At 46.9% G+C, this 26,092-nt stretch overlaps 2 protein-coding genes across 2 annotated transcripts in view; one reads left to right on the top strand and one right to left on the bottom strand.

The window, feature by feature from the left end:
• Positions 1-3,579: 3,579 nt before the first annotated feature.
• On the bottom strand, positions 3,580-6,151 carry PNMA2 (PNMA family member 2). The gene has a single exon (XM_028160591.2). It carries the CDS (start codon positions 5,823-5,825, stop codon positions 4,728-4,730), a length of 1,098 nt encoding a protein of 365 aa, XP_028016392.1. The 5' UTR covers positions 5,826-6,151; the 3' UTR covers positions 3,580-4,727.
• A 3,882-nt stretch (positions 6,152-10,033) lies between these two features.
• DPYSL2 (dihydropyrimidinase like 2) overlaps positions 10,034-26,092 on the top strand; it is a 112,226-nt gene continuing 96,167 nt past the window's right edge. The window contains exon 1 of the mRNA XM_008151450.3: positions 10,034-10,452. Within this exon, the coding sequence (XP_008149672.1) occupies positions 10,099-10,452 (354 nt within the window). The 5' untranslated portion in view covers positions 10,034-10,098. The remainder of the gene's footprint in view (positions 10,453-26,092) is intronic.

Here is a 26,092-nt window from a genome sequence, read left to right as displayed (position 1 = left end):
AGGGCAATCAGGCTGGCAGGGGAGCAATTAGGCATTGATCAGGCTGGCAGGGGAGTGATTAGGGCAGTGATGGGCAACCTTTTGAGCTTGGTGTGTCAAACTTCGCCAAAAAAACTGAGCATAACTCGGATAGTGTGTCACTTTGAGGAAAAAACTAACTCCAAGACTCTAGTTGCAAATGTTTCATCCTCGGCATGCGGCCGCGTGTCATCAGAAATGGCTACGCGTGTCAGTGCTGACACGCGTGTCATAGGTTCGCCATCACTGGGTTAGGGGGTGATCAGGCTCGCAGGCAGAAGCGGTTAGGGGTAATCAGGCAGGCAGGCAGGTGAGTGGTTGGGAGCCAGCAGTCGTGGATTGTGAGAGGGATGACAAATGAGCAGTCAGACATTCCTTGAGGGGTCCCAGATTGGAGAGGGTGCAGGCTGGGCTGAGGGACACATTCCCGCCCCCATCCCCCCACCCCCGGCCCCCAAGTGCACAAATTTCGTGCACCGGGCCTCTAGTGTCTTAATAAAGCTGGAAAAGATGAAGATTACTTTTGTGACAACTGCTTATTTCAAGGAAGCCTTATTTTAGTAATTGAGCTTGTTGGCCTAGCTGTTGTGCCAAGAAGCCAGGAAAGGCCTTTAGTGGGTCTGCCTTTATACGGTGCAGAGCAGGGCAGATTTGGGACAGGACCGGATGGGAGTAGGCTTCCCCTGCCTTCCCTGGGGACTTCCTGCGGTGGCTTTCAGCCTCAGCACCACCACCCAGTGTGGGTAACTCCTCCCTTTGGTGACTTTTCCCTTCAAGGGTGAGTGGAGTGGGGCAGATTGGGAAAGTCTCAGCTGCTGCTTAAAACAGCCCAGACGAATAGATGGGCAGCTCCAGCTGGTGTCCTGAGAGACTGAAATGCTACACCTTTCTTTCTTCTGAGGAATTGATTTTTGACATACACTTCTGGAGTTACGCTAGTTTTTAAGAAAGTGTCCATTTGGGATGCCAAGAACCACGTGGGTACATCTGAGAGCTGTGTAACGCAGCTCCGGGCCAGGGACCACTCCAGGGCCCGCTACAGTGGAAGGCTAGCTTCTGAGAAGCCCATCCACAGGCGCTGTCTTCTGCTTCTCAACCAGCCTCTCCCTGGGCAAACTCAAGGAGTCCCTGGCCCACCCGGACAAGAAGGGGAGGGGAGACTCTCCGAAGATTATGCTGCCGGTCAACAAGAACAAACCTTCAGTGCATCTGACAATTGTCTCAGATTCTCTTGCTTCACTTCTGTGTTTCATTTCAGGTTCCACCCCTTCAAAACTCTAGGCTTTCCGAGTCTCGACTTGCAGAACTCTCTTGAACATGGTTCACCCTCGTTATGTTTTTCTTCCTACTTTTTGTTGCTTTAGATGACCCCAGCCAGATTCAGTCCTAAGTGGGCCCCTCTTTGGCTTCTTTGGCCCCTCTTTTAAGGGTTGGTCCACAGTGGGTGGTGGGGCAGAGTGGGTAAGCATAAGCCAGGAGGGAGCGAATGTGTTTGCAAATGGGGAGGTGATGATGGTGAGCTAAAAGAAATGTTACCATCACTTCCCATCTCTCCTGAGGTGGGGGGACTGGGCAGCTTCCATTCAAGGGACTTGAGGGCAACAGACTACAAGGACCAGTGGTCAATTAAGGAATATGAGGACAGGGTATTCTGCAAGGATGCTGATAATATAGGCAAGTTTGTTTAGGACTGAATATCCTGTTAGAGGATCTTAAAGACCAGCACTGGGAAGCACAGGGTAGCATGGACATGACAGTTAAGATGAGAACTGATGATCAGAGAGTCTTGCATTGAGGATGGACAGCAAAAGAAAACAGGATGAGAGGCTTGGCAGGACTGGCTGATACAGGCGGAGATGTCAGGTGACACCTGAAGCCTGAAGAGGCTGATGGCCCGGGTGAAAAGCTATCGCAGCAGTAGGCTATGTAATCTTGCAGGCCTCAGTCTCTGAGGGTCAGCACTGGAGATATTTAGTACAAGGTGAGACCACTCTCCTAGGAGGTTTTTGCTGAAATCATTGGGAGAGGGTGTTGGGTAAGCGTCAGGACACTCGCCTTGTAATGGGTTGATCTTTACCGTGTACAGCCCAATGAGGAACGCTCCCCCATTACACTGTAGAAAAAAAGAAAGAGAAACAATTTCAAGAGGACCAAAGCCGAGAGAAAATGTTCACACTGCACATATATATAGTAGAAAATGACTTCATCCAAGAAATGCAATATTTCAGCGTTCGGTCATTTTACTGTTGGCAGAATAGAGGCTGGTGAATTGTCTGCAGTTACTTGCCTGAGCAAATGAGTCGAAGGTCTCTGAGGGACCTGGCCTCCATCTGCCACTTTTTGTATTTTAAAGAGAAATCAATGATGGGTGGACTGAGCCCTCTCATCCCTGGAGACAAAGCCCAAGTATTCATGTTCCAGTATTTTGTTCTCAGGTTTGTGTGTCTAGAAGAGTTCAAGACCTTTTGGCTTTGGAGTGCTTTTCTAATCTTGCCTACCAAAAATTTTCTTTTACCAATACTAGTAAAACTCCTTCAAGTAATAGTGTATACAAAACCACACTGCATGGAACAGAAAAAACTTCGAGTTTTATTAGTACGTATTTATTTTATAACTTCACATTTATAACATTTTACTTCACATATTGTCAATAAATGGAAACAGTGAGGGCATTTTCATGAGTACAAAAACATAGGAAATCAGGATGCACTGGGTGATATCGTGCCACTGTGGTTGAACAGTATTGAAAAATATAACTTGGGCAAATGCTCACACATGATCCCTTTTTAAAAAAAATTTCTTTTCTTACAATCTCAAGATATTCTTCAGTTAAAATGATCCACAATCAGAAATTATAACGTTGTTTCAAAGTCAAATCACTAGTCTACAATGGCTAGAATACGTTTCACAGAGTAACAGACACGAAGCACTCAATCTTACCATAAGAGCTAAAAAGATTTCTAATGCAATGTGATCACCACTTGACTCACAGGTTACATATATACTTGCTATGCATAACTGTTAGAACAATAAAGAGAGCATGCATTGAGCAGAAAAGCATCATGATGATAATGTCTCCATGTACTGAGGGCTTTCTAGCCTCCAGACATCATGCTAAGTGCTTAAAAGGCATTATGTCATTTGATCTTAACATAACAGCCCTCTTCCATTACCTTCTCATTTTTCTGATGAGGAAACTGATGTTCAGAGGATTTAAGCAAGTTCGTTGTACACAGAGCTACCATGCTGTGCTACATCAACTAGCATTTCACTGAGTGGCGGTCATCGCTCTACTAGCATACTCGACATCAAGGGCATGCATGGGCCTGATTTAAATACCCCATGAGGAGCTACAGGTCCCTTAATCTATGAACATTAAGAAGAGTTGGGTGGTAGGGAGAGCTGTAGGAGGGTATAGGGAAGACCACTGTTGATGGAAGAAGTCGTGGGGTGGTAAACACCATACAGTGCGCCTGAAACCTGTATAATTTTGTTAACCAGTGTTACCCCAATAAATTCAATAAAAAGGAAAAAAAAAAAAAAAGAAAGAGAGAGAGAGAGAGCGAAGTTCAGCCACGTGCTCAGATAGTGCAAGGGAACCCTTTTTCCAATGCCTGAAAACAAAAGTGAGCCTGTTGCTGAATGTCTACGTGCTAAAACGTGGCTAGCAATACCCTGGCACCTGCCTGCTGTTTATTCGAGATGTAAAGGGTTGAGATCCATTGTAAAGATGGAGCTTCAGAGAGTTCTCAATCCCTGCCTCGGCTCCACCGCTTGTGAGCAGTTTGATACAGAGGAGACGGCTTACCAACGCGGAGCACTGGCTTGCTGCACACGTTAACTGCGCCATGCACACAACACCGGGCACGTAGGCCCACGCACATGTGCATGCCTTTCCTCTCTTTGCCTTCTGTCGCCACTAAAAACCTTCTCTCGCCAGAGGGGCCTGCTCGCTGCTCCCGCATGCCCTCCTGCCACATCGCCCTTTCCTGAGGGCGCCTCCCACGCGGCGGACCTCTTGAAAGCAGGGATCAGGCAGAGGGCTGTGTCTTCTGGGCCTAACACAGGGCCTGGACCCGTCTACCTGACACCTGGCACCTGGCAGGGAGGCGGGAGGCGTGCTTCCCAAGAAAGGAGAGAAGCCTGAAGGTGGAGATGGCCGTGTTCATTTGGCAACGGCACCGCGACTGGCGTCGGGAACGTATTTACACAGAAGGTTGTTCAGCTTCCTCACGGGCAGGCCTGTCCTCGGGGGGCCTGTCGCTCTCCGAGAGCAGGACTGTTACCTCCTTGGGCGGAGCCTCTCCCTGCTTCAGGGACACGGGATTTGCTGATTCGATAAAGAAAACCACCCGACAGGTGAAAAAGCCTAGGTTTTCAGGTAGGTTACGAAAGGATGCTTTCTTCTCATGCCAATTCTACTTTTCTATGGTATGGGCAACCTTGTCTATGGGGGATGTTTAAAGGGAACGTGACGTTTCCTTTAGGTTACGGCATCACGTTTGGAATTTAGTATTTTGTGTATTGGTAATCTAGGTTACGGTCCGAGAAACTCTCAGGTAATTTTTTTTCTGGGAAAGGATCAAGACTTGGCTCGAACGCCTTGGTGTTCATTGCATTCGCTAAAGAAAAGCATATGGGAAAGGCCTCGGCCCGGTAAAACGCATGTCCCCGGGCCCAGGGGCTGCAGCCTCGCTCTGGCTTAGCTTTTAGTTATCCGTCTCCTTGTGCCAGTGCCCATAGCCATCGTCACCTTCATCTGGATCGTCAGAATTCTCATTTTCAAGAGCGGCCTCCTCCTCCTCCTCCTCCCGGATCACCTTCATTAACTCAAGGAAGTTGGGGGCCGGTCCCTGGTCTTTCAGCTCCCTAAGCCTGCACCACAGGGTCTCGCTGAGGCTCGCCCCGGCCAGCACCTGCTCCAGGCGGACCTGGTCTGCGATGTTCCTGGGGATGGCGCGCTTCTCCACAGCCTTGCGCAGCAGCGTCTCCAGCCGCAGCACGTAGGCGGAGACCTTCTCGCCGTCCTCCTGATAGGTCTTCAGGTACCGCACCTGGGAGGTGCGGCGGCTCTCCAGGCTCCCAAACACCTGCTTGAAGGCCTCCAGACACTCGTCCACGCTCACGGAGGGGTTGTCTGCCTGCACGATGCGCAGGAGGTCCAGGGCGGGGCCGCGCAGGCTTTCCATCAGCCACCTTTTCTTTTCTGCCTCTGCTACCGGCCACTCTTTGACTATCTCGGTGGCCTGTTCCAACCAGATTTCAAAGGGCTCCTCCTCTGGGGCGGGCACGGCGCTGCCCGAGAACACCCGCAGCTTCCGGTACCGCATGGGCAGCAGGGGCTGCGGGGCATGCGCTACTGCCTGCCCCACCACCTGGGCCAGCAACTCCGGGGATACGCAGGGCACGGCGGCTGGAGACACTCCCTCATGCCCAAGGGCTCGGAACATCCCCGAGACGGTCTGCCCCTCTTTTTCTAGAAAGAGGTGCAGTCTTTCAAGAAACTCAGCGTCCTGGTTAGGGGTCTTAAAGACCACTTTCCAGACGCCCCCCCTCCCCTGAACCTCACTGGGGATCTCCGAGACATCAGTGTCCCCCAGGAGCTCTAATAAGACGGCGCTGGCATTCTCCTGCTTCCTGACTATCTTGCCCAGCAGCCGGTACCTGCCCAGGGACTTTAACGTGTCCTGGAGAACCTCCTGGATCTCAGCCTCCTCACACTCCACAGGTATCCCCGTCACCATCAGGGATTTCTGGTCATCCACACTCATTATCCGGCACCAGTCCTCCAACAGCGCCAGTGCCATCGTCACGGATAGCTATTCGCTCTAACTCTACGGGTACGATGAATCTGCAGTGCAGGTGGGCACTCCCTGAGGATTTCAAGTATCCTGGATAAACTCCTAAGCCCACAACCCACCAGGGAAGGGGTTTCCGGTCAGGTCCCTCCAACAGCAGCCCCAAGTCTTCTGGACCAGTAACCCTTCCCTGCCCGGTGGCAGGAACTCAGCACTTCTGGTTAAAGCTCTAGGCCTGACCCAAGGTGGGTGGTTAGTGTCTCAGTCAGTCAGCGCCACTGCCAGTGGCTCTGTAGGTCCCCGGCTGCTGTGTCTCTCCAGATGCTAGCAGACGTGTGGTGGTGTTGACCCTTCTCTGACCACCGGAGGCACCTGCGAGAGATGCTTCACACTCTCCTGGTCTCTGTCGCCTCACCTCTCTCTAGTCAGTGTGGAACCGCCTCCACGCCGGCCCCCAGGACTCCTGGAGAGACGTTGCACAGCAGAGGGCCTGGATTCCTAGCGAAACAATGGTCAGTTACCACACAGCCCTCTCCTTCCCAGGAAGCACCCACACTCGCATTAGGGACAGAAGTGAGGCAGACGGGGTTCTACCCTACATGTATTTGTGTCTAGCCCACGGTCAGGTCTCTGCTGATAGTGACTTTTTTTCCCTCTTGGGGACCCTCCTGCAATCTGGCTTCCCCGCCATTCACTCATCGGACATATCAATTAATGTCTGAGCCCAGTTGTGGCCAGGACTCAAGATCCTTCCCCCGTGAAGAATGAAGTCAGGAGATGGCCAGATACCTGTTTTTAGCATTCCAGAATGTTCTGTGGGAGTCAAGAAGCTTGTTTATTCAGCTTCTAGCACAGGAAGATGTCACCCAACTCTACAATGTTCACGTCTTGGTCCTTCTTAGCTCCAGCCAAGCCAAACTGCCCTGTTACACATAAAAAGTAATGGTGTGTTTTCATTGCTCAATAATACCCAATAATAAAGACTGTTAATGCGCTTATTGAAAATATGACAATCCTTCACAATGTAATTAAATCTACTAAACAATATACAGTAGTTACTTCAGTTCTTTGATTAAAAAATACAATTAGAAATCACTCTAACATTTAAAACCAATATCAGTATAACAATATAGCATATAATACACTTTAACATGATAATATAGACATAACAACTTAATAGAGGCCTAACAATTTTTAAAAATCTCAGGGCTGAGTTTGGCCAGTGTGGCTCTGTGATTGAGTGTCGACCTATGAACCAGGAGGTCCCGGTTCGATTCCCGGTCAGGGCACATGCCTGGGTTGCAGGTTTGATCCCCAGTGGGGGCTGTGCAGGAGGCAGCCTATCAATGATTCTCACTCATCATTGATGCTTCTCTCTCTCCCCCCCTCTCCCTTCCTTTCTCTGAAATCAATAAAAATATATTTCAAAAAAATCTCAGGGCTGAATAAGTTAAACCTGGAATTATGAATTCCATCTCTTTTGTTATGTCTGGGCAGGCTTTGCAAATGCAAAAGGAGGTGTTTCTTTTGCTTTGAATGTTAAGTTACTAACATGACACTTTCTTCGTAGCATTTGAACTTGAATGGGGGTCATTTGAAGAAAAGGGAAAAGAGAGGACGTATATGGAGACCAGTGGAGAATGGGTAATGTGAAAAGGAGAGTGCCTAACATCTCGACTTACTGCTGTGGGGTGGGTGTTGGGGCCCTGACCACTCCGCCCTGGGCCTGAAAATCTCCATCTCGCCTAGTGGGCTTTATATGATGCTAACTTGTAACCATCCAGGCAGCTGCTCCTGCTGCAGGCACCTTTCCCCTGGCCCTTCTGGATGGCTCTGAAGGCATGGTGCGTGCCCAGGGGCAAGGAGGACAAAGAGATGGATCACACCCTGGCCCAGCAACCCCAGGGATCTGAGTCCGGTGACTTCTCTGTGCCCTGCTAACATGTGAGGGTGACTTCCTCTTCACTGTAATACTTCCAGGAAACATGAGATATAAAGAGGCACCCCCTGCCCAGGAAGAAATATCTTCAAGGTGTACATAGTGACTGCTTTGCTGAGGTTACTCTGGGCGGCTTCCTCCTCCCAAGGCAATCTCTCCCTGCAAGGCGACTTTCAAATACAAAGATGGCAACTGAACCATGGTCCTTGATACACGGATTGAAATATTTGGTTATGGAAAAAAAGGGGAAATTTTGTATATTGTAACATAGAGATAGAATTAGTTGGAAAAGGAACCAGGTGGAAGATCCCCATTGGATATGTTGGATCACTGAGTTGGATAGTGACCTTGGGCAAAGCGCCTCAATCTCTCTCAATCTCAGTCTCCTACCCTGGAAAATGGTGATGGTAAAGCACTCAAAGCAATGATCACACTCATCTTCCGGGGGCTGCGGTGAGTAGGAAATGATGCAATTCGTGTGGAAGCACTTTATTCAGATGGAAAGCACATCTGGTTTGAGGTCCGAATGCCAGCTTCTGCGTCTCTCAGCCCTCACAGTGTTCCTCTTTCCTCTTCCTCCCCTTCTCATCGGAAGACTCCTCTCCCTACCTACTCGCATCATGATGGGCTCAACCTAAAACTGTAACGGGTAGTCCTCCAAATTTAACTCCTTTCACAATTGGGGGGTGGGGTGGGAGTATCCCCATTTAATCCTTCCAGGGGCAAGGGCTGACGATGGGAAAGAATCCCTGGTCCCACTGTCCAGCTTGATGACCCTGCAGTAAACAGCCTCTTTTAACCCAAACCCATCCTAATGACTGAGCATGCCCAGACCTCCCTCTTGAGCCGCCAAAGGATGGGCAACATCTCTGCAGAATTTGCCACTGTAGAGAGGGGCGGGGCTGTAATCTACCAGATGGAGGGATTGATAGGGATACAGGGAAAGACGTAGGGATGCGAGCGAGCAATGAGGAATCCACCCGGGACCGTGTTAGTGGCACAAATCCCCACACATCTTTTGCCTGCTTCGCCACACACAATTCAAAGCACTCATCACAGCCAGCACCCCATCTCCTACCCCACTCTGGGCACGCGCCCCGCACTTAGAGGTCTCCAGCACGCGGCTCTGGCGCAGTGCGCAACAGGGGTGGGGGGACCGGACCGGGAAGGTCTGGCGCTTTAGAGATTGGGCTGCAATTTGCGCCTTTTCATACCATCTCAAAACACTCCCCTGCGCCTTTTTTTTGTGGCGCAGTGGCGCAGTTAGCGGTGCATGGCACCCCCCGCACTGCCTGCACCCTCACTCACCATATTTTAGTTGTCGTGCTGGGCCGGAATTTGCAGACTGCATTCTTGGTTACACTCCCAAGGGCCCGTAGATCTACGTCTCTCTTTATACCACCCTCCCCTCCCCCCATCATTTGCTACGTCTCTCGGCATTTCTCGCGGCCATGCTGTGCGCCCCCACCCCCACCCCCGCCAACCTCAGGGGATGAACTAAGTGGGTGGACGCCCAAAGCCTGTGGGTGGACTGAAGCTCTGGTGGCCCCGGCGTCGTACAGCCCCCACCTCTGCGAGGCCTGCGCCATCCCTTCTCCATCCTCAATGAGGCCCCTTCCTCTCTCCCCGGGTGTCCTGGCGCCAGCCAGTTTGCCACCCTTTTCGCACCGTCAGCTCACCCCCGGGGAAGGGGGCAGGGGCCCTCCCCGCCGTGGGTCCTCGCCCCTGGCCCACCTCCGAAATGCGGTAGCGGGAGGCGCCGGGCCGGGCAGGTGCAGGAGGAGGGCGCGATGGCCAGGGGCTGCGCCCTCTGATCTTCACCCCCGCGCGCCTACCCCACACTCACCCGGAGCCGAGAGCGGTCAGCAGGCCCTCCGCTCCGCGTCCATTAACCGGTGGTCTGGCTGCTTCACTTCCGGAGCGCGGGGCTCTGGGCAGCGCGGCCCTCCCTCTCCCCCGCCCTCCGCAGCGCTCCGCTCCCACCCCGGCGCCCCGCCCCGCCCCGCCCCGCCCGCGCCTCCCTCCGCCCGCCGCTGCCGGGAACTGGCAGCCTCGCCTTCCCGCTGCCGCAGCGGCCGCCCAGCCAAACCCAACTTTGCAGCTCGCGGGAGCTCCCGCGGCGGCGGGGGCGTGGGCAGGGGGGAGCTTGCGGGGTCAGGAGGAGGGGCCGGGAGGGAGGGTCGCCCGCTCGCCAGCCCTCCTTCCTTTCTGTGCACCTTGCGGTAAGGCAGAACGCGGCGGTGGCGGCGGCGGCGGCGGCCGGGGGGCTGTGCTCAGGGAGAGGCGGACCCAGGGACCGCAGAAGGGCGGACAGACGGCGGGACCCTCCCCGAGCCCCGCACCATGGCCGAGAGGAAGCAATCCGGGAAGGCGGCAGAGGACGAAGAGGTCCCTGCCTTTTTTAAGAACCTGGGTTCAGGGAGCCCCAAGCCCCGGCAGAAATTCTGTGGCATGTTCTGCCCGGTGGAAGGGTCCTCGGAGAACAAGACCATCGACTTCGACTCGCTGTCGGTGGGCCGGGGCTCGGGGCAGGTAGTGGCTCAGCAGCGGGACGTCGCCCACTTGGGCCCGGACCCGCAGCCGCCGTACTCGCGGCAGGGCCGGCGTGCCGGCGGGGAGCCATCTGTTGAGTCGGGCCGGAAGGTGGAGATCCGGCGGGCCTCGGGCAAGGAAGCCCTGCAGAACGTCTACGACCAGGTTGGTATGGGGGAGGGGAGGCCTGAGGAGGAGGACGGGGCTCGGGGATCGCCCCTCCCTCGCATCCCAGAGTGCCCACCGCCCTGCCCCTCCCCGGATCTGTGCCAGCACCCCACCCTGCGCTACCCTTCCCGAAGGGTGCGGAGAGGCTCCGGCTGGGCGGCGGGCGGCTGCGCCCACAAAGGCTGCCAGTGCCCATCTGGGTCTGGGAGGTGAAGGGGGGAAGGATGGGCCGATCCTCGGCTGGGGGATCGCAACGTGGGGTGAGGGGATGGGCGGCGGTTCCATTCTTCTTAAACCCTCCCGGGCGGCTCCCCGTTGCAGCTGTGGCTGGGTGTCCCACCCTTTTTTGATGCAGCTCGGAGCGTGCGGCGGAGGCTTCGGGTAAAGGCCCGCGGGCTCCCCAGGGGTCGGGAGGGGCGGGCGGGGGCTTAGACCGCGGCTCCCTCCCGCGCCCAGCGCGCTCTCCACCGCACCTGCTCCGGCTCGCTCGGCGCTCGCGTCCGGAGCTGGAGGCCAGGACCATGGTCAGCGGCTCCCGGACCGCCTCGGAGAATCTCGTCACCCTGACTCCCGTTCGCAAAGTGAGAAGAACCGGGGAGGCGATGGAGTCACCCGAGGAAACCCAGACGCTCCTAAATAGCCCGTATGCAGAGCAAAGTTCCGCTAAGTATCTCAGCAAGGGCTTTCCAGAGTGCCCCCCCCCCCGCCCTATTTGGGAGGCGCTTTGGGATGGGGACTAAGTGGATTATGTTCAAAGGGAAGACACCTTCACATTTTGAATAGATTGTCAGAGATGGATTGGACCCCTCTACTGTGTTAATGGGGAAACAAAGAACCAATATAGAAAGCCTTGATTTCAGAAAATGTTTGTCACCTCTGGCAAAAATGAACAGTTGGTATTTTAAGTGAAGTCATCTTCCCACACCAGTTTTTTTTTTCCCCTTTATCAGCGTGACCCTCATACTTGTGCAAACCCTCCCCCCCCCCCCCCCACACACACACACATACACACAAAGCGTAATTTCTCAACTGATGAATTACAGTGTGAAATGTTTTAACACTTGTTTGCTGTTTCTCTCCCAGGCCCATGGGTGAAGATGAGAAATGAGTCCATGATTGATTATTTATTGAATATCTATTATGTAGCTTGCCTTGTGGGGCTGGGGGAAGGTTAGCTCTATAAAAAGTTCAAGGCAATTTTTTCCTCAGGGGCTTCTAAAGTAGCTGGGGGTGGTCTCTGCATATTCACGGAGTGATTCCGCAGTTATGTCTTTGGCTCAACATTCAGGGTGTGTGCTGGCAATGAACACATCAGAAAACAATTAACAGTTGGTGATAATGGCCCAAATATGTTACTGTTTCCTGATGTAGCATAGAGTTTTGCAGCTCTTCACTTTTATTATAGTCTGAGTGCATCATGTTGCATTTGAAATTCTACAACTATATTGAATTTTTTACAATTTAGTAAAACAGCATGTACCCAACTTTAATGAGTATTTTCACATTTAAATACTGTCAAAGTTAGGGAATGTTATTTAAATTATCTTCTCCTTTAAATTTTTTTTTTTTTTTAGCTCTTCGCTTTTATAGGGCCAATTCTAGGAAAGATAAACCATTTGCTGTCATTTTAAAAAGAGAGGGCAACTAATTACTTAATTGATTCCTCTTCCCACAGCCTTGTCCTCTGATCTATTCCTATAGGGGAGTATTTGATATCCTTATTTCACTGTGAGTCAACCAGAAGAACTTAATACAAAAAGCTCACTCTTTTCCAAGTCATTACACAAACTTTGATAATTGAAGTAAAGTTTTTCTTAACAAAAAAGAGATATTGATTTTGAGAGAGAGAGAGAGAGAGAGAGAGAGAGAGAGAGAGAAACATCAATATGAACAAAACATTGATTGACTGCCTCCTGCACGCCCCCTACCGGAGATCAGCCCACAATCTGGGCATGTGCTCTGACTGGGAATCAACCTGAAACCTTTTGGTGAATGAGACCACACCCAACCAACTGACCACACCAGCCAGGGCTGAAGTAAAGTTTCTGATAGTGAAAGCTGAGTGAGTGTGAAATACTTCCTTATGTGAATACATTGGGTGGGGGCAAACCATGATCATATAGCATCATGGTTATGTGCGTATTCTCGCCTCCAACACATCGTGCTTGCTGGGGATCCTAATGACCTAAAGAGGAGAAAAATGCCTTGAGATTAGGAAGAGGTCATTTTTTTTTTTTAAATGGCAGCTCAGGGGACAGAGTTTAAAAGTGGCCATCTTGATAATGATGGCAGTGAATCAAAATTCAAGTTTGAAAGGCAAAGTTTCACTGGGTTGAATAACATCTCTTCTTCTGTTCACTTAGAATCTTAGATATTTGATCATCAGAGCTACGAGTCTGAACACACTCCAAATTTAACTGAAGTTCTAAATTGTAAGCCTAGGGTATATGAAAGAGAGAGATTTGAAGAGGAAATACCCAACCAAAACTCCAGACAGTTTTAGCCTCTGCAAACCCACATTTGTACCTGAGGGTGATTCTGGCTTGGTCTTCTGCAGCCTTCCCTGAATTTTTTTTTTTTTAATTTTCATTTTCAATCTTGCCTTATCACATAAGGGTTGTTCCTATGGGATTTGTTTCATTCATGACTGAGAGTATTTACCAGGGTCGGTACTTACAGTGTTTGAATATTTCACGTTTATACAAGAGAACAAAGGTGTGTGTGTGTGTGTGTGTGTGTGTGTGTGTGTGTGAATATGGTGATTTCCAAAAGTGCAGTTGGGCCCGCCATTTTGACGGAATCAAGTGGCCATTACCTAGTTTTCAGCTAATGATCAGGGTGACGGCCAGCATCTCAGTGCGTGCCTATCTAAGCCCTAGCACAGAGAGGTGTGGGGAACTGAGCAAGTGGATTGAGGCTCGACTCACCCCCCTCCTCCTCCCTGAATCTTTGTTTGTAGGTGTTGTTAATGCCTGGTCACAGAAATGGCTTTGTCCACCTGTTGCACTAGGGGTTCTCCTATTCCTTTAGCAAGGCTTTGGGGAGGGAGGGAACGGATTCCTTAGCCCAGATGCAGCATGGCTTGTGGGAGACCAGGAAAAGTGTCTGAGCTTGCATTTGCAGGTGCCAGCAGGTCAGCACTGGGAAGCACTGGGCGTGGCTTGGGCTGGGCTGCTAGGTTTTGGTGAAGGGCCAGAGCCAGTGTTGTGAATGCAATAAGAAAAGCTTCTATCTCATCACTGTCTTTTTTCTTTTTGTCCTCGGGGAAGTCCACCTTGGGCTACAGTGGGGTTAAATTGATGACCACCTGTGAAGGACTCGGGCCCCTTGGAACAGAGAGCAGAAGGTCAGCACTGCTGGCCACACCTCCCTTGCCAGTGCCCTGGGGTCCCTCAGCCTCCTCCCTTCCTCTTAGGAATTCCCTGCATTCCATCAGACACAGCTTAGCCAGAACCAGCTATTCCACCAAAGAAATTAGATCCTGAGCATCCCATCCAAAGGAGCTCCCAGGCCCTTCTCCCAGCAGCAAACAACCTGCGTGGACTAGAGTGGCAGGGGGGTGAGTCTCCACTTTCCAGGGCAGGTGCCAGTCTGTGAGCTACACAGGAGTGCTGCTGAACTTGACAAAATCACCAGCTCTGCAACATGCTTTCTGATACTCCTTTCCATTCTGTGTCCCCATCCCCTGTCCCCATATTATCTCCCAGCACTGGCTGCCCAGTGACTCTGCTGCCCTCTTACTGTTCAATGCTACCCCTACCCCACCCTGATCGTGATACTTTTTCTAGATCTTTCTTCCTCCCAAAGCGACAAATTCTGAAGTCACTCCCTTCCCCTCTGCCTTCCCCTCTCTCATTCAAAATTCCTACCCTGTGTTAATCTTAGCTAGGGAGGAATCCCAATGATTGAAGGCATCCTTATCTTCGGTGAATGACTGTTACACAAGTTGTCCCTGGAGATGCTTGTTAGATAGTAGGCTGGCACTAGCCTGTTCAACAAAAAGAACGTCTAGTTAGCACAGTGTGTGGTAGAGACTTGGCTGGGAGCCTAGAACAAGAGTATTGATTTGATACTTGAGAGGGCACATTGTTTCAAAAGAGGAGATGCAAATGTGAACGTTTATGTGCTCAGGATCCCCCCAAAACTATGACCCTTCTGGGTTCAAAGGGAGAGAGGTGCTTGGGAGGAGAAGGAAATGGTGATAATCTGTAATTATTGGTTGCTCTTGAATTACCAAATGATTATTGAAGTAATCAGATAATTAGTTAAAAAACTCTATATGTGGTGAAATACACTTAACAAAATTTAGCATCTTAACCATTTTCAAGTGTACAATTGAGTAGTGTGAAATATATTCATATTGATGTGCAGCCCATCTCCAGAGCTTTTTCATCTTGCAAAACTGAAACTCTTTGCCCACTAAACAACATATACACCTCTCCCTACCATCATTCTGCTTTCTGTCTCTATGAATTTGACTAAGTACCGCCTATAATTGTGTTTATCTTTTTGTGGATTATTTCACTTAGCATAATGTCCTCAATGTTCATCCATGTAGCATGTGACAGGATTTCATTTTTAAGGCTGAATAATATTCCTATAATTAGTTACATTTCAATGAGTCATGGATATTGAAAAGTTGTCGCTCAATTAATAGGCCCGCGATGCATTATGGGAGGAAGTAAGAAGGGTTACATATGGGATGCGATAGACCCCACCGCCACCGCCTGGGGACTAAGGCTTGAGTAGAAGAAAACTCCCACTAGCTAATCATCTTTTCCCTAGTAGCTCAAAGGTGGAGAGGATAATTGCTGTCAATGAATTCTGAGTGACAACATCCGGCCATGACCTCTTGAATGTTGCATAGTTCATGAGCTCTGGCCCATGGAAATCTGGGCTGGGCATTTTTCTACCTTTGGAAAAGACAGCCCAGTATTCCAATGGATCCTTTCGTGTCAGTGTCACTTTCTACTTCCTTGAGAAAGAAGGGAGAGTCAGAACTGGCCATGGAGTCCAATGTATACTATCATCAAATGTGAGAGTCTGAAGGAGGCCTTATGATTATTTAATCACCCCATTTCCAGAGGTGGAGAAAGTGATGTCCCGAAAGATAGCACTTCATCCCATGGAACTCAGCTGACAGTCCCAGGACTAGAATGGAGGCCCCTCACTGCCTAGTCCCACTGCAGTCCTTTATCAATAAAACCTTGTTATTTATGTAGCATTACATTCTAGATCCTGTGTTTTAGAATGTCAAGAATATATTACTTTAAAACTTGCCCCAGCACCATCTGATATAGGCATTATTCCCTTTGTAAATAAGGACACAGAGTCTTAGTGATATTTAATGAGGGTCCCAAGTCCTTGCTATTTAGTAAGTACATAAACTAGGATTTGAATCAAGGTTTCCTGACTCAGTCTCATATTTCTCGCAACACATCATTCTCTAGTTCAGTTCCATGGTCACATATAGTGAATTTAAAGATATAGTTTAGTTCTGTGGGCAAAATATTTCATATTCTATGAAACTTGTCTTCCTGGCTCTACATTCACTCGCTGTGCTAACTGCTCAGTCACCTAACCTGGGGCTGTCAGGCTGGGCCTCAATGTTTAAGATTCCTCCCCCATTTCCTCTAAAGTCCCTGAAAGAAAGCTATGCTGTCCCTGGCTGTTCTTTCTTTCTTTCTTTTTTTAATTGAGGTAAAATTTACATAACATAAAATTCTTATTTTAACCACTTTAGTCTACAATTCAGTGACTTTAGTACATTCACAATGTTGTGCAACCATCACAGGTAGCCCTGTGATAAATACTTTATATGTGCTATGTTGCTAATGCAAAGACAACTATATTGAGTAGGTACTACTGCTATTCTTATTTTGCAAAAGAAATATCTGAAGGTTAAAAAAAAAAAAAAGAAACGTATAAAGCAATTTGCTAATTAAAAGCCAGAGGCAGGATTTGAACCCAGGTCTGTGTGACTAAGGAGACTCTTAATCACTGTGAGGTACTGAATTGCTTTCTATATCAACTATTTTTTTCTCATTTTATCTCCAAAAATTCAGTTGCAAAAAAAAAAAAAAAATTCTGTGCCTACCTTTTTTGTTTTCTGTTTTGCAATGTACTTTTTGAAGCCATTTATAAAAGGGACTATTGATCTGTCTATGAATGTGCCCTAAACTTTGACATTCTGTCCATCATTTTTTTTTTAATTCAAGAGGTGTCTTCAGATATCACTGGACAGAGGCCAACTCTGAGAGTATGAATGACATGCTTTTCTAGGATTAGAGCAATGTGATGACAGTGTGATTTTCCTACTTGATGTACACCATGAACAACAAGCAAATAATTAAGAGGCCATCAATAAAAGCATTGATAGGCAGGTGGGCTGATGGGCACTTGGATGTGGTTGGTTGGTAGGGTAGGCTGAGAGCTGCACACCAAGAAGGCCTTGAAGGGGGAGCACCTGGTCGTAAGGTGGCGTGGTTTGCTTTTAGGACCTTACAGACAGCCTGCCCGGGGCCTGATTCCAAGGCAGCTCTCGGGCAGAAAGCACTCTGGGCTAGGAGTCAGGAAGCCCAGCTTGTCTTCCTGGCTCTACATTCACTCGCCGTGCTAACTGCTCAGTCACCTAACCTGGGGCTGTCAGGCTGGGCCTCAGTGTTTAAGATTCCTTCCCCATTTCCTCTAATGTCCCTGAAAGACAGCTATGCTGTCCCTGGCTGTTCTTTCTTTCTTTTTTTAATTGAGGTAAAATTTACATAACATAAAATTCTTATTTTAACCACTTTAGTCTACAATTCAGTGACTTTAGTATATTCACAACGTTGTGCAACCATCACTACTGACTAATTCCAGAATATTTTTATTACTCCAAAGCGAAACTCCGTATCCAGTAAGCAATCATTTTCCATTATCCTCTCACACCCCTCCCCCCACCACAACCCCTACCCCCATCCTCCTATGGCAACCACCAATCTACTTTCTGTCTCCATGGACTTGCCTGTTCTGGACATTTTGCATAAATGGAATCATACGATATGTGGCCTTTTGTGTCTGGCGTCTTTCATTTAGGGTAATGTTTTCAAGGCTCATTCACATTGTAGCTATCAGTCCTTCTTTTTAATTTTTTAATCACTGAACAATATGCCATTGTTTGTATATAGCAATTTATTTACCATTCACTAGTTGGTTTCACTCTTTAGCTATTATGAATAATACTATATTTGGCTATTAACATTTTTTAAAGTTTTGTTTAAACGTATGTTTTCAGTTCACTTAGCTATATAGGAAGGGAATTGCTAGATCATATGGCAATTCTAAACTTAGCTTTTTGAGGAACTGCCAAAGTGTTTTCCACAATTTTACATATACCCCCAACATTGTATAAGGGTTCCAATTTCTGTACATCCTCCACAACACTGATTACTCTCCCTTTTTAAAACTTATAACCATCCTAGTGAGTGTGAAGTGGTATCTCATTGTGGTGATGTTGAGTATCTTATTATGTGCTTGTTGGCCAATTGTATATCTTATTTGGAAAAATATCTATTCAAGTCCCTTGTGAATTTTTGAAAATTGAGTAGTTTGTTTCTTGTTGAGTTGTAGGAGTTCTTGATGTACTGTGGATACTAGCCGCTTATCAGATACATGATCTGCAAATATCTTCTCCTATTCTGTGGGTTCTCTTTTCACTTTCTTGAGAGTGTCCTTTGATACACAGAAGTTTTTAATTTTGATGAAGTCTAATTTATCTGTATTTTCTTTTGTTACTTATGCTTTTGATGTTATATGATCCATGGCTGTTCTAGGACTACTGGATCAAAAGAAATCTAGCAAAGAAAGTCCAGGGCTTCATTTTCCAGCATGATATTCATGTAACTAAAATCCTATTGTTTTATGGGAGCTTTGAAATTTATTAAGAATAGCATTTGCGAAGATTTACATAGAAGATGGTGGCATAGGTAAATGCAGTACTCACCTCCTCCCACAACCACATCAAAATTACAACTAAATAACCATCATTCAGAACTGCCTGGAATCTGGCTGAATGGAAGTTCTATAACTAGAGAGTTAAAGAAGAAGCCACATTAAGACTGGTAGGAGGGGTGGAGGTGAGGAACGAGCTGGTCTGACCATAACATGTGGCTTTCTTTTTAAATTGGAAGGGATATCTTGGCTGTGGGGGTTCCCCCATAAGGATAAAGGGATCCCAGCCTCACACCAGACCCCTCAGTTCAGGGTTCCAGTGCTGGGAAAAGGAGTCTTAGTAACTTAGGGCTGTAAAAACCAGCTGGGATTGTGGCTGAGTGACAAGGAGAATTGCTGGAGTCCCAGGCATTTCCTCTTAAAGGGCTGGCACACGGACTTACACAGATTCTCTCCCTCAGAACTCCAGCACTGGGGCAGCAGCTTGAAAGGATCCAGGGACACATGGGGAGGAACTAAGTTGTCTGGCATCATGGCAAGAATTGGGGGGCAGCTTTCTCCCAGACAAAAATGCTGGCAGAGTTCATTGTTCCTTTGCTGAGACCTCCCCATCACAGTGCCAACAGGCAGTGGCCATATCTGAGTCTCCATCAACCTGGCACACACTGTTCACCCCACCCTGGAGATTCCCCGCCCCATCCAATTTGCAGCCTCACCCAAACTGTTTGCAGTGGCTGTTCCATATGAATGGCCTGTCCTGGCTCAGGCTTCTGACTTTCCTAAAATCTCTCAAAACAAGCAGCAGCTGGCCTCAGCATGTCCCATACCTCTTGATAAGTGGCCCGAGGCCTGGGACTAGCAACAACCTGCCTTTGTTCACAACTTGGCTTCACCTGGTCACCTCCAAGCCCAACACAAGTAGCAGCCATCTGCAGATCACTGCAGCTCCTGCCAGGTGGTCCCAGGCAGGGCACAGGCAGTAGCTGACTTTGCACCTCCCAGGAGGCCCCAGAGTCAGTGCACCCAGTGGTCAGCTTCAGACCACACCAGATTACAACCCTACCACATCCACAAGTGACACAGTCAAGGGGCAGACTCAGTGAGCACCAAAGCCCCACTGAAGCAAGTCCTGCTCCATAGGGGCATCTTCTGTAGTCACAGCTGGTCTGCACAGCCAGTTGGCCTGGTAATTAATCCCTCTCAGTGACATCAACAACAATCAAGGCTCAACTACAACAGGACAGTGCACACAGGATTCACCTAGAGTGCCCAGCTCAGGTGACTGGGGAGGCTGAGCCACTGGGCCCTACAGGACACCTACTACACAAGGCCATGCTACCAATTCCAGGAGACATAGCAGCTCTGCCTAATACATAGAAACAAACACAAGGAAGCAGCCAAATTGTGGAAACAAAGAAATGTCACAAATGAAAGAATAGAAGAAATCTCAAGAAAATAAACCTAAAAGAAATGGAAGCAAGCAAACTACCAGATACAGAGTTCAAAACAATGGTTATAAAGATGCTCAAGGAACTTAATGAGAACTTCAAGGAACTTAGTAAGAACTTCAACTACTCTACCCAGCAAAACTCTCATTTAGAATTGAAGGACAGATAAAGAGCTTCACAGACAAGAAAAAGCTAAAGAAGTTTATCACCACCAAACCAGTATTACATGAAATGTTAAAGGGTCTTCTTTAAGAAGAAGAAGAAGAAAAAAGATTAAAAATATGAACAATAAAGTAGCCATAAATACATATCTATAAACAATTAAATCTAAAAATCAAAATAAACAAATAAGGAATCTAATGAACAAAATAAACTGATTAATAAAATGAAACCAGAGGCATGGAAATATGGAACAGACTAATAAACCTCAGAGGCAAGGCGGGCAGGGGGATTGGAAGTGATTAACCAAAGAACTTACATGCATACATGCATTACCCATAGGCACAGACAATAGGGTGGTAAAGGCCTGGGGTAGAGTGGGATTTGGGTGGAGAAGTGCAGTGGGGAGAAAAAAGGGGGCCATCTTTAATACTTTTCAACAATAAAGATTTTTTAAAAAAGAATAGCATTTGCAATAACTTAGTATTCTTGAGTATTTTGTATACTGTGCAGGTCTGATCTTTTTATCTCAGGATTCTATTCATACAAAGAAAATTCCTCTGTGTGTGTGTATGTGTGTGTGTGTATTCACACATATATGTGGTATTATCTATCTAATATTTATAGGGCAGTGATTAAGCTGAATTTAGGAAAAATAAATATAAGAAACTAATTTAATCCAATTTGTTTTGTTTTATTTTTTAGAGGTAACACAACAAAGTATCATGTTGACGATAGATTTCACTAATAAGCAATTTTTTAAAGAAGTCCTTATTGTCAAGAGTATTACGGATGTCCCACTCCCCCCCCCCCCCAATGTCCCCCTCCACCTGGTTCCTGCCCCACCCCAAACCTTACCACCCTATTGTCTGTGTCCATAGGTAATGCATGTATGCATGTAAGTTCTTTGGTTAATCACTTCCAACCCCCCTGACCCCCTTGCCTCTGAGATTCGTTAGTCTGCTCCATGTTTCCATGTCTCTGCTTCTATTTTATTCATCAGTTTATTTTGTTCATTAGAATCCTTGTTAGTTTATTTTGATTTTTAGATTCAATTGTTGATAGATGTGTATTTATTGCCATTTTATTGTTCATATTCCTCCTCCTCCTCCTCCTCCTCCTCCTCCTCCTCCTCCTCCTCCTTCTCTGCTTTTCCCTTGCTGCATTTAAGATTCTCTCTTTGTCTTTAACCTTTGGCATTTTAATTATGGTGTGTCTTGGTATGGGCCTCTTTAGGTTCCTCTTGTTTGGGACTTTCTGTGCTTCCTGGACTTGTAAGTCTTTTTTTCCCCCACCAGATAGGGGATGTTTTCTGTCATTATTTCTTCAAATTGGTTTTCAATATCTTGCTCTTTCTCTTCTCCTTCTGCCACCCAATAATGCACATGTTGGTATGCTTGAAGTTGTCCCAGAAATACCTTACATTGTCTTCATATTTTGGATTATTTTTTCTTTTTGCTCTTCTGATTGGGTGTTTTTTTTGCTTCCTTATATTCCAGATAATTTTTTTTTATTTATTCTCAGAATCCTCTACTCTACTGTTGAACCCCTGTAAATTATTCTTTATTTCAGTTAGTGTATGCTTAATTTCTGACTGGTCCTTTTTCATGTCTTTGAAATTCTCACTAAGGTCCTTGAAAGTGTCACTAAGTTCCTTGAAGTTCTCATTAAGATCCTTGAGCAACATTATAACCATTTTTTTTTTGAAGTCTATATCTAGTAATTTGCTTGCTTCCATTTCATTTAGTTTTTTTTTTTTTTTTCTGGAGATTTCTTCTGTTCTTTCATTTGTGACATGTTTCTTTGTCTCCACATTTTGGCTGCTTCCCCGTGTTTGTTTCTATGTATTAGGCTGAGCTGCTATGTCTCCCAGAATTGGTAGAGTAGCCTTGTGTAGTAGGTGTCCTGTAGGGTCCAGTGGCTCAGCCTCCTCAGTCACCTGAGCTGGGCACTCTAGGTGTATCCCTGTATGCACTGTCCTGTGGTAGTTGACCCTTGATTGTTGTTGGTGTCATTGGGAGGGATTGACCTCCAGGCCAATTGGATGTGAGGACCAGATGCAACTACAGGGGGAGAGCTAAGATGCCCCTATGGAGCAGGACTTGCTTCAGTGGGGCTTTGGTGCTCACTGAGTCTTCCACTTGTGTGTGTTGCATATGGATGTGTAGAGTGTTAATCTGATATGGTCTGAAGCTGTTCACCAGGTGCACTGACTCTGGGGTCTCCTGGGAGGTGCAAAGTCAGTCACTGCCTGGGACAATCTGGCAGTAACCACAGAGCGATCTGCAGATGGTTGCTACTTGTATTGGGCCTGGAGGTGACCAGGTGAGGCCAAGCTGTCTTGGTCCTCTTATTGATAGGTATGGGGCACACTGAGGGCAGCTGCTGCTTGTTTGAGAGATTTTAGGAAGGTCTGAAGCCTGAGCCTGGATAGGCCATTCATATGGAAAAGCTGCCACAAACAGCTTGGGAGAAGTTGCAAATTGGATGGGGTGGAGTCTCAGGCAATCACCAGGGTGTAATGAACAGTGTGAGTCAGGCTGATGGAAACTCAGATATGGCTGCCAGTCAGCTCTGTGACAGAGGAGATCTTAGCGGAGGAACAATGACCGCTGTGAGCACCCCTGTCTGGTAGAAAACCACCCCCAAGTTCTTGCTCTGATGCCAGACAATCCAGTTCCTCCCTGTATGTCCCTAGATTTCCCCAAGCCATTTCCCCACTTCTGGAGCTTAGAGGGAGTGAGTCTGTGTAAATTTGTGTGCCTACCCTTTAAGAGGAACTGCCTGGGTCTCCAGCAGCCTCTGTGTCACTCACCCACAATCTCTGCTGGTTTTTACCACCTGAAGTTATGGGGACGTCTATTCCCAGCTCTGGAACCCTGGGCTGGGGGTCTGGTGTGGGGTTGGTACCCTTTGATCCTCATGGGAGGCATCTGCAGCAAAGATATACCTCCCAATTGAAGAAAACACCACATGTGGGTGTTGGAACAGCCTGTTCTGTTCCACCTGCCCACCCCCCACCCCCGCCCCCTTACTAGTCTCCGTGTGCTTTCTTCTTTACTTCTCTAGTTGTAGGACTTCAGTCAGCCAGCTTTCAGGTGGTACTGAATGATTGTTGTTCTGTATTTTAGTTATAATTTTGTTGTGATTGTGGGAGGTGGTGAGTACCAGTATTTACCTATGCTGCCATATTGGTTCCTCCATTCCTGATATCTGATCAGCAATTTTTTTAAAAAAAGAAGGAATTTATAATCTTATTGTCTAGAAATGACCACTGATAGCATTTGGTCATGTTGTTTCTTCCATTCTTTATACTTCCACCAAAAATGAATGAGAGATACTGCTTTTTAACATCCCTGACTTCACTGGGTATTATAGTTCTTATAGATAGTTCCCAAATTTATAGGTGACAAGTGGCATCCTCCTTTTTGCCCACTTCCTATTAATGTATTCATATTTTAAACATTGATTCATAAAAATTATGTATCAAAATGTATCCACTTTAATGACACTTGTTACACATTTTTTTCCTAGTTTGTCTCTAATTTCTGTATGGCTTTTATTTTTTGACATCCAAATTTAAATTTCACACAAGTCAATTCATGTTTTCTGACTTGTTTTTTTCCTTTCCTTATCATTTACTTACATTTCCTTCCACATTTTTTTGGGTTTTGGATTTTTATTTAAATCTGGCAATTAATTTTTATTTATAATTTGAAGTAAGGTATAACAATTTTTCAGATAGTTAGCTAGTTGTCCTAATGGCAATTACTAAATAATTTATGTTTCTTCACTTACTAGTAGTTCTTATATACTCAACTTTGTATATATGTCTGGATGTGTTTGAGCTTCCTGCTTTGTTCCATTGATCTGTCTAATTTCACAATATTTCAATACCACTTTAGTTATTGTAATTTTTTAAAATATATATTTGTATTGATTTCAGAGAGGAAGGGAGAGGGGAAGAGAGAGAGAAACATCAATGATGAGAGAGAATTATTGATTGGCTGCCTCCTGCACGCCCCACACTGGGGATTGAGCCCGCAACCCAGGCATGTACCCTGACCAGGAATTGAACCCTGACCTCCTAGTTCATAGGTCAATGCTCAACCACTGAGCTGTAATTTTTTAATATCTTCACTTTTCTTCATTTTGTCATTACTCGCAATTTTCATGAAAGTTATTTTCAACTATAGAAGCCTGATGTGATTTTTACCACATTATATTAAATTTATATACTGAATTAAAAGAAATATTTTTTAAGATAACCAGCCTTTCTTCCTAACTTTGTATTATATTCCCTCTTTTCAGGCCCTTTGTTCTATTTTTCTGAAATTTCTTTATTGATTAAGGTGTCACACATTTGTCCCCATCCCCCCACTCCCACCCCCCTCCCCCCTGCCCCAACCCCCTGTTGAACTTAACCGTTGGATAGGCTCATATGCATGCACACAAGTCCTTTGGCTGAACTCCCCCCCTCCCCCCACCCTCCCCCATCCTCCCTCCGAGGCCCGATAGTCCGATCGATGCCTCCTTCTTTCTGGTTCTGTTCTTGTTCCTCAGTCTATGTTGTTCATCATTTCCCCTAGATGAGCGAGATCATATGTCACTAGATATATACTTATAAGAACTGAATGTGAGACGAGCAATAATAGTTATGCTGACAGGCAAATGAATCAGTCTGTAGTGAGTTTCTTTCTGGACCAACAGTTCTTTTGAGACCCAATTTCAATGTCCACCAGTTCCTTATGTGTACATGTCAGCACTGACCCCTCAGCTCTGGATGGTGGACAAATGGTGGTAACGGAGGTACGACTCCCTCTGGTTTGGTCTCGGCCAGACCCAGGGGCACGGCTTCACCCGGACTAAGGGGCACGTGGCCTCACCCCTACCCAAGGGGCGCGTGGCCTCACCCGGGCCTCACCCGGGACCAGGGGCAAACGGCCTCACCCGGACCCAGGGGCGCGTGGCCTCACCCGGACCTAGGTGCGCGAGGCCTCCCCCGGATCCAGGGACACATGGCCTCACCCTGTTACATTTATTCCCAGATGTTTTGTTGCTATTTTGAATGGGAAATTTCCCCATTATATTTTGAAGTTTACATTCTGGCTGACTCTTGAGTTTTATATTAATTAATAATAGACTGCCTTACTGAACTCACTCTTGGTTCTCACGGTTTTCAATTGATCCTCTTTTCAATTTATTACCTAATGTGACTTAAAAAAAAAACAACATCACACACACACACACACACACACTGAGTAGCCAGAATATTATGATCTCTGAACGCATAATAATCTGGCCACTCAGTAAAAAAAAAATAAAAATAAAAATAAAAATAAAATAAATATATATATATATATATACATATATATATATATATATATATATATGTATATATATATATATATATATATATATATATTAGAGGCCCGTGCATGAATTCATGCATGGGTGGGGTCCGGCCAGCCTGGCCAGGAGGAGGGGACATGGGCGGTTGGCCGGCCTGCCTGCTGGTCGAACTCCTGGTCAAGGGGACAATTTGCATATTAGCCTTTTATTATATAGGATATACACTGAGTGGCCAGATTATTATGCGTTCAGAGATCATAATAATCTGGCCATTCAGTGTGTATATATTTAGAGAGAGGATGGGAGAGGGAGAAAGAGAAACAAGGATCAGCTGCCTTTTGCAATCCCGCCCCCCCTTACTGGGGATTGAGCTTGCAATCTGAGCATGTGCCCTCACCTGGAATCCAAACTGTGATGCATGGGACGATGCTCAACCAACTGAGTCACACCGGCCAGGGCCCTAATGTTACTTTTATGTCTTTTCTCCAATGCCTTTATTTATTATTTCTCTTCTTTGTCTGATTACATTGGCTAGACCTTCTAGAAACATGTTAGAAGATGGTGGTAGTATGAGGGTTCCCTGTTTGATTTCTGACTTTAAAGAGGTCTCTGTGTTTTCATTATTGTTTGAGAAAGATACTCTTGATCCTGTCAAATAATCATTCAGTTCTTACTTGTGCAGACGGTCAATGCCTTTCATCAGGTCCCCACTAGGACCACACCTGTGGTTACATGAGTTGGGTTGATAA

Source organism: Eptesicus fuscus, chromosome 6 (assembly GCF_027574615.1).
Source record: "Eptesicus fuscus isolate TK198812 chromosome 6, DD_ASM_mEF_20220401, whole genome shotgun sequence".
NCBI lineage: Eukaryota > Metazoa > Chordata > Mammalia > Chiroptera > Vespertilionidae > Eptesicus > Eptesicus fuscus.
Note: the sequence above shows the minus strand (reverse complement) of the source record. Positions and strands in the feature narration are given on the sequence as shown.